Raw genomic sequence first — 14,208 nt, forward strand, 5'->3', positions numbered from 1 at the left:
TGCGGCAGTGACGAGACTGTTCTCTGTGACGTCAGAGCTCACAGCCCGCCTCTGCGTGACCCCTACCGGGTATTGTAGGAGCTGTGATCTCTACTGATCTCAGTGTGGACGGGACATCAAACAGTAACCTTCCTTACCGCCTCAGGCTGTCTTCTGTTGCGCGACACGCTAAAAATTCTTATTTCTTCGCTAAGCTCCGCTCGCTACGTAAGACCGGAGCCGTAGTTGCCAGTCAGCGGCTAGGCGCAGGTCAATTTTTGTTTCGTTGCCAGTGCCGGAAGCGTGGGGTGGCGAGCGGCAGACGAGATATGTTTTCGGTGGGGGGGGGGGGGGGGCGGAGGGGAGCGGGGCCCCCACCACTGCCCCCGCCCAGCTGTTTGTGCCACGCACGTTCCAGTATGGCCGCTGCAACGGCGCGGGAGCGCAGTGCCAGAACCATGAGCAGCAGCCGTCTTCTCGCCATCCTGCTCATTCACTTAATCGGTAGCGCAGGGGAGAGTGACGAACAGAAAACGTGTGATCAGTACTTCAAGGCCGGCGTCGAAGCTTACCTGGAGGAGAGGTGGTACGATTGCGTCACGAATCTGGAAAAGGCGTTGTCAGAGTACCGAAATTACAGGCAGACAATCGTAAACTGCCGGACGAGTTGCGACGAGAAGGCCCGTTCTTCTCCGCATATATTCGAGACCGATGTCGAAGATCTGCACTTCTACGAGGAAAAAATAAAGAAAACTCTGTGCCTTATGAAATGTAAGCCGAATTATTTCAGGGATAGATCTTATTTGTCCAAGGAAATTGAAGAAGAGTTTGAAAATCTCAAACCGTACGAATATTTACAGCTGTGTTATTACCAGGTAAGGAATGGCCTGGAATGTCTAGCATGCAGCTTCTGTAGCAACCTGGCTAACAAATTAACACCCCGTACTTGCGAATGCTGTAAAAATATTAACATCTAACGCGAACTCGATTGTAAGTTTTCTGCTTGTTGTTCCTCTGGGAAGTGCATTTTCCTCCAGCAAAAACGACCTTAACGTAAGATAAAATGTTACTTCCGCGTGGCCCGTTCACAAAGGCTGCCTCTCCTTTAACGATAATGTCGACTACAGAAACATTTACGGACATTTGTGATTACATCAGTCTCTTTATTTTCCTCACTCCTCAAAGCACGCCGCTGCAAACCGAAACAAGATAAACCATCTAAAAGAACTTTCTGTGGAAGAATCTTGAGATCGTAGCAATGAAAGTGGCATTGAATTACAGTGAAATTACCTTATCCTTCAGTCGTTTATCTGAAGACTGTATACACGTTTTCCTGTTGTAGAGACACATTCAGTCGACCGTTGCCTTTGATAAAATACTTCGTTTTCTGCATGACCACAGTATTGAGGGCGAAACAATATAGCCTACGTACAAATGTGTAATTTTTTTGATACCGATGTAAGAGGCACGAAGCTACAGAAACCTTTCATGAGTCCTGTACACAATACACCGCCACCAACTTCACTTAATCACTGTATATGATTTATCTGTTTAAAGACACGGCAAATCGCCTCTAAAAATTGGCAATGTACAGCATCCGTATTTGTCTTTACTTCTTTCGACAGATCTTCCATTACAAGCTGTAGTAATTGTTCGACGGAACTGCCAGTTTCATTATTATTGGGAGGCATGACTCATCATCATCATCATTTAAGACTGATTATGCCTTTCAGCGTTCAGTCTGGAGCATAGTCCCCTTATAAAATTTCCTCATGACTGTATAATATAATGAATACTATGTCTTTCCATTTACAGTCACGTCCTTAATGGAAAAAGGAATTTGTAACACAGAATGCTGGTTGTGCAAAACACCGTTTATGAATTGAATCGTACAAATACGGATGTTTGAAAGCATGCTCGCCTGGGAGGCGCAACGTATCAGTGTGAATTTGTAAATTTCCGGGCATTGCATTGACAATATCGAGCAGACAGATATCTACACTAAATACCATTTGTTTGAAACTGGTTGAGAATAAAGGGGTAAACGAATATCGGCGTATAAAATGCTTCATGATGTTGGGTTTACATAAATATGGATTGGATTTATCTAAAAACAGAGTATTATTTTCGCAGTTTCAGTTCACGTAGTTAATTTGCTCTAAAATTTGAAAAGTTTTCCTAAAAACTTTCAATTTAATTTCATAGCAATCCTCTCCTTGAAAGTGAACGCTATTATGCTCTGAATATACGTGACAGCTTTGTAAACTGTTTCATTATAATTATAAACTGCGTCTCACCTAAGAAGTATAGCACAGAAAACTTGTTATCCAGGCATTTTCTTCCGTTTACATCACGCAATTCACTCATCAGGGTTTCCGCCAAGTGATTACATTTCTTGCTTTATCCCGCTACTGTATGGCTGGCATCCGGCACGTCGTTGTTCATATTGGATCTAAGGGAACAGTATAGAGTACATCATCTTTCTGCTTAGCGTATGAAGTCTGTTGCGTGTGGTTGGAAGTTAACTGGCTGTGCGTTGTCTTTCTGAGACGTAGGCAGGAAACCAGCCCGATATTCCTTTCAACGCGTATCGTACACCCCCTGGACACTGCAGCAAGATTGAACTTATTAACTTTTAACGCAGCACATGAATTCGATTTTCGTCTGTGAAGTTAGTTCCCCACATTTTACGTCACACGAACACGTAGCTTTGTTTCTCATACTTCACGCATTATTGGATAAAACTGTTGAGTGTGAGGCTCTGAACTTGTATGGGCGCCTTTAGGTGTCGTACTATGTTCCGTATCCAGTGTAACTGACTAGTGATACGACTGTGACGAATTCATGTTTACTGTGCGTCCATGTGTGTCTGTTAATGATAATAAATATGGAACTGGCAACTAACAGGTTGAACGTTTCCACATGACGGTCGCATAACCAGCAGCTGCAAATATTCTGTGCCCTCGTTCCGTAACACACGGTGGGAAGATTGATAATCTAGACCCTGTCTTCAACTTATGCTACCGGCAGCAAACAGATCGGCACAAGCATCTTGCTAAATGCTGACATGAGTTTTGACAGAATGTTTTTCGCTTTCCAAAGAATGAAGCTGTCAACGAGGCGATTTCTGCTGTTTGTACTTTTCTTTGTATTGTGAACTGATGTTTGAGTTCAGGACTACGAGGTAGCTTTTGAGATTTACTAGATAAACAGTGTTGCGCGAATGCCGATACTGATATGTAATGAAAGAAGACAGTGAGAGGATTTTTTAGCGAAAGATTCAATTGAACAAATACACCCTTTCCTTCGCAACGCGCGAAGTATTCTAATGCCAGCTAACATTGATTTTGTGACCATGTAGTAAACTCCGTGGCGGTATGGTCTTTTTGTAGGACATTGGCCTGCCGGTGGTTGATTGCGTCATCCTCTTCTGCAGTGTCACTGCGCGGCGGCGTTGGAGGGACTGTGATCAACACGTGGCCTCTACATCTGCATCTACATCTGCATCTACATACATAGTCCGGAAGTATCGTACGGTGCGTGGCGGAGGGTACTCTGTAAGACCGCTAGTCATTTCCTTTCCTGTTTCCGTAAATTGAGCGAGGGAAATGCGACTGTCTATACGCCTCTGTATGAGCCCTAATTTCTCGTATTTTAACTTCGTGCCCCTTACGCGTAATGTATGTTGGTGGCAGTAAAATGGTTCTGCAGTCAGCTTCTAATTCCGGCTCTCTAAATTTCCTAAATGGTGTTCCTCGAAAATAATGGCATCTTCCCTTCAGGGATTTCCATTTGAATTCCCAAAGCATCTCAGTAACACTTTTGTGTTGTTGGAGCATACCGGTAACAAATGCAGCAGCCCCCCTTTGAATTGCTTCGATATCTTCGTTTAATCTGACCTGGTTGAACACTTGCCGTTGAGGACAATATAGTGGTCTCTATTTCTTAAGAAGTCCTCGAGCCACTCATAGAAGCTATTCCATATGTTCGTAGCTTCTTTAATAGTCTGCAGTGAGGCACCGTATCAAATGCTTTCCGGAAATCTAGAAATATGGAACCTGACTGTTGCCCGTCATCCATAGTTTGAAGCATATAATGTGAGAAAAGGGTAAGCTGAGTTTCGCACGAGCATTGCTTTCTAAAACTGTCCTGATTCGTGGACGTAAGCTTCTCCGTCTCAAGATATTTTTTTACATTCGAACTGAGAATGTGTTCAAGGATTCTGCAGCAACCCGATGTTACAGATATTGGTGTGAAATTTTGCAGCTCAGTTCTTTTATTCTCCTTATGTAAAGGAGTCACCTGTGCTTGTTTCGTTGCGCGGGATTAGCCGAGCGGTCTAAGATGCTACAGTCATGGACTGTGCGGCTGGTCCCGGTGGAGGTTCGAGTCCTCCCTCGGGCATGGGTGTATGTGTTTGTCCTTAGGATAATTTAGGTTACTTAGTGTATAAGCTTAGGGACTGATGGGCTTAGCAGTTAAGTCCCATAAGATTTCACACACATTTGAACATTTGTGCTTGATTCCAATCGCTAGGGATTTCCGCTGGCCGAGAGATTCGCGATAAATATAAGCTAAGTGAGGTTCCAATGCCGTAAAGTACTCTTCGTAAACCCGAAATGGGACTCCATCCGGACCTGGCGTCTTGTTTGCTTTCAACTCTTTCAGTTGTTTCTTTACGTTAGGGATGCTTATTACTACCTCGTCCATTCGGGATTCTGTTCGATGGTGAAACAACGGTGCGTTTGTATTGTTTCCTACGTGAACGATTTCTTAAACGCGAGAGTTAAAACTTCGGCTTTCGCTTAGCTATCTTCATTAGTTACATCAGTCTGGTCAACGAGTGACTCGCTGGAAGCCTTCTATCCGCTTAGCGGTTGTACGTAGGATCAGAATTCTCTCGGGTTTTCGGAAAGATCTTTTGCCACGGTATGACTTCGGTAGTTGTACGCTTCGCTTATCGATCTTATTACACATGCACGAATTTATACAACTTTTGCCTGACGTCATTTGCGATCGCGATCTTTTTTGTATTGAGAGTGCAGCAGTCTCTGCTTCCTAAGCATTTTCAGAATTTTGTTATTAAACTACGGTGGGTCTTTTCCGACCGTAATCCGCTTACCAGGCATGTTCTTCTCCAGAGCACGATTTACGATCTGTTTAATCTTTGCCCATAATTCCCCTAAGTCTTTTTGTCCTTTTTACTGGAACTAAGTGATTTAAACACATTGTCTAAGTGAGATGCTAAGAACTGCTTATCTTCTTTCTAGCACAAACCACTCTCCTAGACTTCTTGAATGATTTATTATATTTGGTAACCATAGTTGCTATAGTGACATCATGATCACTAATTTCCGTCTCTATACTGACGCTTTCGATAAGTTCTGGCCTGTTTGTAGCTACAAGGTCTAAGGTATATCCACAGAGGGTTGGCTGCTGGACTAGCTGCTCAAGACAGTTTTCAGAAAACTGTTTAAAAGTATTTCGCAAGACTGCCTGTCTTTACCACCTTCCCTGCTCCATCCCTCCTTCGTGAATCCATAGACGTCCCAGTCTATACTCGGGTATGTTAAAGGCCCCTACAACTGGTACTGCATCATCTGGGTATTCACGCGCTACTTTTATATGCAACCGGATAACTTCTCGGTCACATTCAACTTCGACCTCTATTGAGACAATATTTTTGTCAACTGCAACGAACACTCCCCCTCCTAATCTGTCTTTCCGATATACGTTACATGACTCGCTAAATATCTGAGAACTTTCTACTTCAGATTCAGCCAGTTCTCGGTCCCAAGAATATTTGAGCGCGAGAACTTTCATGAAGTGGAGTAAGATCGGGAACATTGTTACGAATACTTCGACAATTTATTGATAAAATTTTGACAGTCGAAGTGTCTTCTCTGAACGCGCTCTGACTTCCCTTTCTGCGGAATGGTATATATACGAGAGGATGCGAGATTTCAAAAGCGCTCTCAACTGTCACATTCTGTTCTCTATTAATCGTAGTTATTCAGTGTATTTGAATGTGACGAGCTCATGTTTACAGTGAATTCTCGCCTCTGCACTATTGACAGCAGAAATGGCACTGATCAAACGCCTTGCAAAGAACGCCAAAGGAATCACCAGGTTGAACGGTCTCAGTAGCTGCAAATGTCTTGTGCCCACTCTCCATAGCACACGGTTTGGAAGCTAGTAATTTAACCTACGTCTTTGCATTTATGCTAGCTGGTGGCAAGTACGAATATTTCGGTACCCCAACAACTGCTGTACCATTCTCATCGAAACTATTACTTTCCTCTCTCTGGAACCAGAGCTGAGAACTTAATGGATTTCCACTGACTGTTATGCATGTTATACATTTGGGACCGTCATCTTCATCACCCTCTTCTTCTTAATAAAATCGATAAGAAGTTTCCACTAATAAGCCGCTCTCGCGTAATTTACAAAATGGTTCAAATGGCTCTGAGCACTATGGGACTCAACTGCTGAGGTCATCAGTCCCCTAGAACTTAGAACTACTTAAACCTAACTAACCTAAGGACATCACACACATCCATGCCCGAGGCAGGATGCCAACCTGAGACCGTAGTGGTCGCTCGGTTCCAGACTGTAGCGCCTAAAACCGCACGGCCACTCCAGCCGGCCGTATTTTACAGTTCCTGATCATATTAAAATAAGAAAAGAAAAGAAGGAAGGAAGATTAGGTTTTAATGTCCAGCTACACAGCGAGACCATCGATGTGGAAACTCAGATAGGTGAAGGGAAGGAAAGGAAGTTGGCTTGGATTTGAACCATGGACCTCCCAAAATATGAATCCAGTGTTTTTTTTTTTTTTTCATTACACCGCCCCACTTTGTTGTCTCTTGCTATTTTGAATATCATAATATACAGCGAATTCTCTTCCATTCGTCATCTATAGACAGCAGTGGTTAAAACATCTTCTGATACATCGACACTTCTGTGAACAAAAAACTAGAACTTAGAACTACTTAAACCTAACTAACCTAAGGACATCACACACATCCATGCCCGAGGCAGGATTCGAACCTGCGACTGTAGCGGTCACGCGGTTCCAGACTGAAGCGCTGTGAACAAAGATTCTGTATTCGTGCAAGAAGTGACTTGCTCTATCGGAGGGCATCGATCCGTCCCTATCCACTCTATCGATGCGGAATGTTGTTCCTCTAATTAGAGTAGAAATGAGCCACATGAAGTGAACAAAACTCTTTATGAAAAGTACGCAACAAGTGCCGGAATTAAAGGTATATCCTCTATGTAAAGAATTAAAAAACTACTGATTTACACCGTTAACAAACAGTAGGCTACGGTATTCCAGAGACTAGGAATTAACGCCACGAAAACGACGAGGTCAACCAGAAGACCATGTTCAGTCCACGGTTCATTCAAGAATATGTGTATTCGACATTGTAGATTCTGTAAAGTTGCATTGGTGAAAATCTGTGGCGGTACCGACAGCCTAGAACAGTGCTAAGGAAGGTATAACTGTTTCGGAGCAAACCATCCATCGAACTCAGCTGCAAATTAGGGCTCCGCAGCTCTCGGTCCCTCCGTATACAATTGTTAACATATTCATGTCGACAGTTAATTAGTTTTGGCTGCACTAGGTACTGAAACATCTTGATTTATCACGAACTAAAGGGAATGAGTTCTCCCGTCAAATTAATTGGTTGATCAGACAGTGTATAAAAGAGCAGGAAATGATTTTTAAAGAGAATGGGTAAAAACGTCTGAAAAGAGCAGCAGATGCATCTAAGGAGAGAAAATAAAAAGCAATATATACATAAGAATTCCATTTCACGGTGTGGTGTTTTTCAAAGATGTTCATCCATTAAAATAGCAATATGTTTGGTAACTTAATACTGAGGAGACAGGGTATACAAGTTATCCTTAAATACTCATCTCATAATGCTATAAAGTAGGGTTGGGATTTTGCTCACTCGAGAATCTCAAGAAAAATTGTTAAATTCTCGAGAATATCGGAAAGCATCTCGAAAAATGTTGAAAGCCGGCCGCTGTAGCCGAGCGGTTCTAGGCGCTTCAGTCCGGAACAGCGCTTCTGCTACACTCGCAGGTTCGAATCCTGCCTCGGGCATGGATGCGTGTGATGTCCTTAGGTTAGTTAGGTTTAAGTAGTTCTAAGTCTAGGGGACTGATGATCTCAGATGTTAAGTCTCATAGTGCTCAGACCCATTTGAACCATTTGTAATGTTGAACTATACTTGACCGGAAGTACAAATCAGTCTTCGTTTAGTTTAAGAACAATAACCTATAAGTCTGGTTATCCAATTGAGCGTAAACCCCTGTATACAGAGCTTTATAGACAGCGTATCGAGAAGTCGCCGCCGTCGTGGTTCCAATTGCGATAGCTACGCGAGCAAGATGAACACTCACTTGCGGCAGTTGAGTCGGTTCGCGGCTTTAAACGACCGCAGTTTTAGTTGATCTGCGGAACATCTGTTTTAAGTTAACAAGGAGTTAACATTTTATTTAAAATAGTCACTCACAAAGCACTAAGCGGTATTTCGATAGTATTACGAAACAAAGGAATTTTATTGCGTACCATTCAATATAGTTGTAATCTCTCTTCCACAGGGTGTTTATAAATGAATATCGGGGTTTTAAAGCTTTATAATACGCTCCTGGAAATTGAAATAAGAACACCGTGAATTCATTGTCCCAGGAAGGGGAAACTTTATTGACACATTCCTGGGGTCAGATACATCACATGATCACACTGACAGAATCACAGGCACATAGACACAGGCAACAGAGCATGCACAATGTCGGCACTAGTACAGTGTATATCCACCTTTCGCAGCAATGCAGGCTGCTATTCTCCCATGGAGACGATCGTAGAGATGCTGGATGTAGTCCTGTGGAACGGCTTGCCATGCCATTTCCACCTGGCGCCTCAGTTGGACCAGCGTTCGTGCTGGACGTGCAGACCGCGTGAGACGACGCTTCATCCAGTCCCAAACATGCTCAATGGGGGACAGATCCGGAGATCTTGCTGGCCAGGGTAGTTGACTTACACCTTCTAGAGCACGTTGGGTGGCACGGGATACATGCGGACGTGCATTGTCCTGTTGGAACAGCAAGTTCCCTTGCCGGTCTAGGAATGGTAGAACGATGGGTTCGATGACGGTTTGGATGTACCGTGCACTATTCAGTGTCCCCTCGACGATCACCAGTGGTGTACGGCCAGTGTAGGAGATCGCTCCCCACACCATGATGCCGGGTGTTGGCCCTGTGTGCCTCGGTCGTATGCAGTCCTGATTGTGGCGCTCACCTGCACGGCGCCAAACACGCATACGACCATCATTGGCACCAAGGCAGAAGCGACTCTCATCGCTGAAGACGACACGTCTCCATTCGTCCCTCCATTCACGCCTGTCGCGACACCACTGGAGGCGGGCTGCACGATGTTGGGGCGTGAGCGGAAGACGGCCTAACGGTGTGCGGGACCGTAGCCCAGCTTCATGGAGACGGTTGCGAATGGTCCTCGCCGATACCCCAGGAGCAACAGTATCCCTAATTTGCTGGGAAGTGGCGGTGCGGTCCCCTACGGCATTGCGTAGGATCCTACGGTCTTGGCGTGCATCCGTGCGTCGCTGCGGTCCGGTCCCAGGTCGACGGGCACGTGCACCTTCCGCCGACCACTGGCGACAACATCGATGTACTGTGGAGACCTCACGCCCCACGTGTTGAGCAATTCGGCGGTACGTCCACCCGGCCTCCCGCATGCCCACTATACGCCCTCGCTCAAAGTCCGTCAAATGCACATACGGTTCACGTCCACGCTGTCGCGGCATGCTACCAGTGTTAAAGACTGCGATGGAGCTCCGTATGCCACGGCAAACTGGCTGACACTGACGGCGGCGGTGCACAAATGCTGCGCAGCTAGCGCCATTCGACGGCCAACACCGCGGTTGCTGGTGTGTCCGCTGTGCCGTGCGTGTGATCATTGCTTGTACAGCCCTCTCGCAGTGTCCGGAGCAAGTATGGTGGGTCTGACACACCGGTGTCAATGTGTTCTTTTTTCCATTTCCAGGAGTGTATTTATTACATTAAACTTACAATTATAAATGATATGTCAAATGAAAGAGCAACTCAAACAGTTTTACCAAGAACCTTATAAATGTTCAATGTGACCACGGCACGCATCAAGAGTTTTTTGTGCCGTATCCCGGTGGAAAATTTATGGGCCTTTCTTTTTTGGTAAACCTACTGTAATTGGCACTTCTTACCTCGATACACTCGAGCAATGGCTCTTCCCTCAGTTGAAAGAAGCCAGAGAACTTCATTTTCCTGCAAGATGGTGCGCCACCTCACCGGCATAGCGAAGTACGCGATTGGTTTAACTTTCCTATACCCAAGCGCCGCAAGGGGCCCAATGACAGGGCTTGCTTTGCGTGGCCTCCACGTTCACGCGACCTAACGCCATGTGATTTTTTCCTTTGGGGCTTCATCAAGGATCGTGTGTATGTGCCTCCGCTACCAGCAGACCTCCCTGAATTAAGAAACCGGACTGAAGCAGCTGTTGCTACAATCACTGAAGACGCACTTATCAACGTTTGGGAAGAACTCGGCTATAGACTTGATGTCTGCCGTGTCACAAATGGTGCTCACATTGAACATTTGTCAAGGTTCTTGGTAAAACTGTTTGAGTTGCTCTTTCATTTGACATATCATTTATAACTGTAAGTTTAATATAATAAATATTACAAAGCGTTAAAACCTCGATATTCATTTATAACACCCTGTATTCTGCAAGGCACCGTACTGGGCATGGTGGAAAGTTGCCCGTACCACTACTAGCCATCTCCTTTCCTTTTTCACGTTTGAACAGGGCCAGGGAAAAACCACTATCTATACGCTTCCGTACCAGTGCTAATTTCTCGTAACTTATATTCGTGGTCCTCGCTCGAAATGTACGTCGGCGGCAGTAGAATTGTTTTGCACACAGTGTCAAATGCCAGTCATTTAAATTTTCTCCGTCGTCTTCCCCCCAGGGATTCCCATTTGTGTTCATGAAGCATCTGTGTGATATTCACGTGTTGATCTAACGTACTGGTAACATATCTAGTAGCACGTCTCGGAATTGCTTCGATGTCTTCCTTTAATCTGACCTGGTGGAGATCCCAAAGAATGGATGGCACTAGTGTTCTATATGCACCTACACTTTGCTAAAACTAAACCAGACTCTGCTATCAGCCTTCCTTACTAGAGTCCTTACGTGCTCGTTCCATTTCGTATCGCTCTGCAACGTTACGCCTAGACATTTAATCTAAGTGACTGTGTCAATCAGCACATTACTAATACTGTATTCGAACTTTATACATTGTTCTACATTTGGAGGAAGCTGCCATTCATCACACCATCTAGAAATTTCGTCTAAATCACTTTGTTCCTTCCTACGCTCACTCAACAACACCTTCCCGTACACCAGAACATAAGCAGGAAACAGCCATAAACTGCTACTCACCCTGTCTGGCAGATCATTCATGTTTGTAAAGAATGAGAGCTGTCCTGTCACACGTCCCTGAGGCACTCCTGACGATACCCTTGTCTCGCTGTAGAGGACAACCAACTGGTCTGTCACCTAAGAAATCTTCGAGCCACTCACATATCTAGGACCATTCAGTATGCCCGTAACTTTATTAACAGTCTGCAGTGAAGTACCGAATCAAACGCTTTTCGGAAATCTAGGAATATGCAGCTTGTTGCCATTCATTCATGGTTCGCAAGATATCATGTAAGAAAACAGCAAGCTGAGTTTCACATGAGCGACGCTTTCTAAATCCGTAACGATTTGCGGACAGCTTTTCCGTCTCAGGGAAATTTATTATATACGAACTGAGAATATGCTCAAGAATGCTGCAGCAAACCTACGTTAAGGATATTTTTCTGTAATTTTGGGAGTCCTTTCATTTGACCTTCCTGTATACGGCAGTCACATGTGCTTTCTTCCAGTCGTTTGGGTTCAAAATGGCTCTGAGCACTATGGGACTTAACATCTGTGGTCATCAGTCTCCTAGAACTTAGAACTACTTAAACCTAACTAACCTAAGGACATCACACACATCCATGCCCGAGGCAGGATTCGAACCTGCGACCGTAGCGGTCGCACGGTTCCAGACTGTAGCGCCTAGAACCGCTCGGCCACCCCGACCGGCGGGGATCAGAAGTTTCTCGGGTTCTCCGTAAGATCTTTTGCCAAGGGATGACCGCAGTAGTTGTACACTTCGCGCATCTTTTTACAGACACATGGATTTCTACTAACTTTTCCCTGTCGTCATTTGCGAGTGCGGTCTTTTTTTAAACAGAGAGTGAAACAGTCTCTACTTCCACAGCATTTTCAGGATTTTGTTATTAAAGCACGATGGGTCTATTCCTTAATCCACTTACTCGGCAGGTTCTTCTCCACACCACGATTTACAGTCTGTTTAATCTCCGCCCATAATGCCTCTATGTGCATCACATTGGAACTAAGTAATGTCCATTCACTGTCCAAGTGGAATGCTCTATTTAATAGAAATACAGTCACTAATCCCTGTCTCTCTACTGATATCATCGATGAGGTCAGGCCTGTTTGTAGCTACAAGGCCTAAAATATTTTCATTGAGTATGTGTTGTCGAAAGAGCTGCTCGAAACAATTTTCGGAAAATGCGTTCATCGGTACTTCATATGACTTGCTGTCCATACCACCCGCAATGAATCCATAGACTTCGCAGCATATGTTTGGGAGTTTAAAGTAGCCTCCAACTAATTTTGCAAGATTTGGGTATTTCCGCGCTACTGGCGTAGACTTTCTTCGCTCTCTCTTTGTTCTAAACTTTACATTCCAGATCATAAGTGCTAAGTCATAAAAACCCTACGAAGATGAACAGAACAGTTTCTGTCACGTGACCAGTAAGAGAGACTATAAGAAGTTTGTTCAGAGGTTAACTGTCGTAATGTATTTTTTCTTTATTAGAGACATTATTTAGTTCGCAGATTTCCTTTGTTTTTGTAATGTCATAATTTGCACATTCAGAGCTACAACTCGAATATGCATAATATTTCAGCAATGAAGTAGAGGGATGCGTCAGTGCTTGCTTGGGGGCTCGTGATAGGTTGCAGGAATCGGATATTTGTATTTGATTGAAGGAATAATGGTCAGCAAGGCGTATTGATATACTGAGTGTAAACATGCGCGAATTCAGAAGATCTAGTTTTCGACTGGAAACAGTAGTTCCAGAAATACCCTCCGAGACATATCGTGTGGTAGCTAACCGAATATCGCAGTAGACGAAAAACATGTTATCTTCGAACAGGACAGTGATATTAAGCACACTGCCACAGATACTATAATGTGCAACACTCCAAAATAGTTGACGACACTCCAGTCTCCTGATTTCCATACGCTGAAAATTTGTGGAATATCCTGGAATTCTACACTAAGAGCAGTCATATTGCAAGTAAAAACAATATGATGAAGCCACATCTATAAGCCTGGGGCAAAATCTCGGCAGTGGAGATATCCAAATAATAAATGTTCCCAAAAAGCACTTGCACAGGAGAAAGAAGGCATCTGTTTGCAATGACGCTTAGGATGCTATAACGTACGCTATGCCCATTTTTTAGTTTTCTGTGCCCAATTTATGTAAATTTAAAATTTTGTATTTTCAGCCTTCTCAATAAGTGAAACCGCCCCAGTAATTCATCCTAACCAAACTATCACCGTCAATTGCCTTCGCACCAGAACACTTTTTTTAAGTTTTCAAATACAGTCAATAAATGTTGGCACAAGAATTTTATCACAGGAATTACAAAAAAAGTCCTAAGTATCCGAATAAAGTCACACTTCTAAAACGGACGGCTGCGTAAATTTTATTTTTGTTCGATGCAATAGTTATCGTCACAAGTAAAATAAACACTACAGTATTTACAGTCTGCGGCGCAAGCTCTTGTAACATAATGACTTCTCTGCTAAGCATGTTCTCAAGCCGAAATATTAAGATGTCCGAAAATAAATTTCACGCAGTGTACGTTACGATAGAACAGACGTACGGAAGTAACGAAGTAATTACATAAGATTACTGCAGAGAAACCCGATTTAACAAACAGTTGCCACATTCGTGGCGAAACCATTGAAACATTTCATCCCTAACGTATATATAAAAATCTTTCACCCCCATAAAATGGGTAAGGTACTGTCGTTA

General features: G+C 43.9%; 1 protein-coding gene across 1 annotated transcript in view; it reads left to right on the forward strand.

Annotated features, from left to right (window-relative positions):
* Positions 1-398: 398 nt before the first annotated feature.
* The window catches only part of LOC126184829 (prolyl 3-hydroxylase 1-like), a 450,484-nt gene continuing 436,674 nt past the window's right edge, over positions 399-14,208 (forward strand). The window contains exon 1 of the mRNA XM_049927417.1: positions 399-854. Within this exon, the coding sequence (XP_049783374.1) occupies positions 399-854 (456 nt within the window). The remainder of the gene's footprint in view (positions 855-14,208) is intronic.

Source organism: Schistocerca cancellata, chromosome 4 (assembly GCF_023864275.1).
Source record: "Schistocerca cancellata isolate TAMUIC-IGC-003103 chromosome 4, iqSchCanc2.1, whole genome shotgun sequence".
In the NCBI taxonomy this organism is placed as follows: Eukaryota; Metazoa; Arthropoda; class Insecta; order Orthoptera; family Acrididae; genus Schistocerca; species Schistocerca cancellata.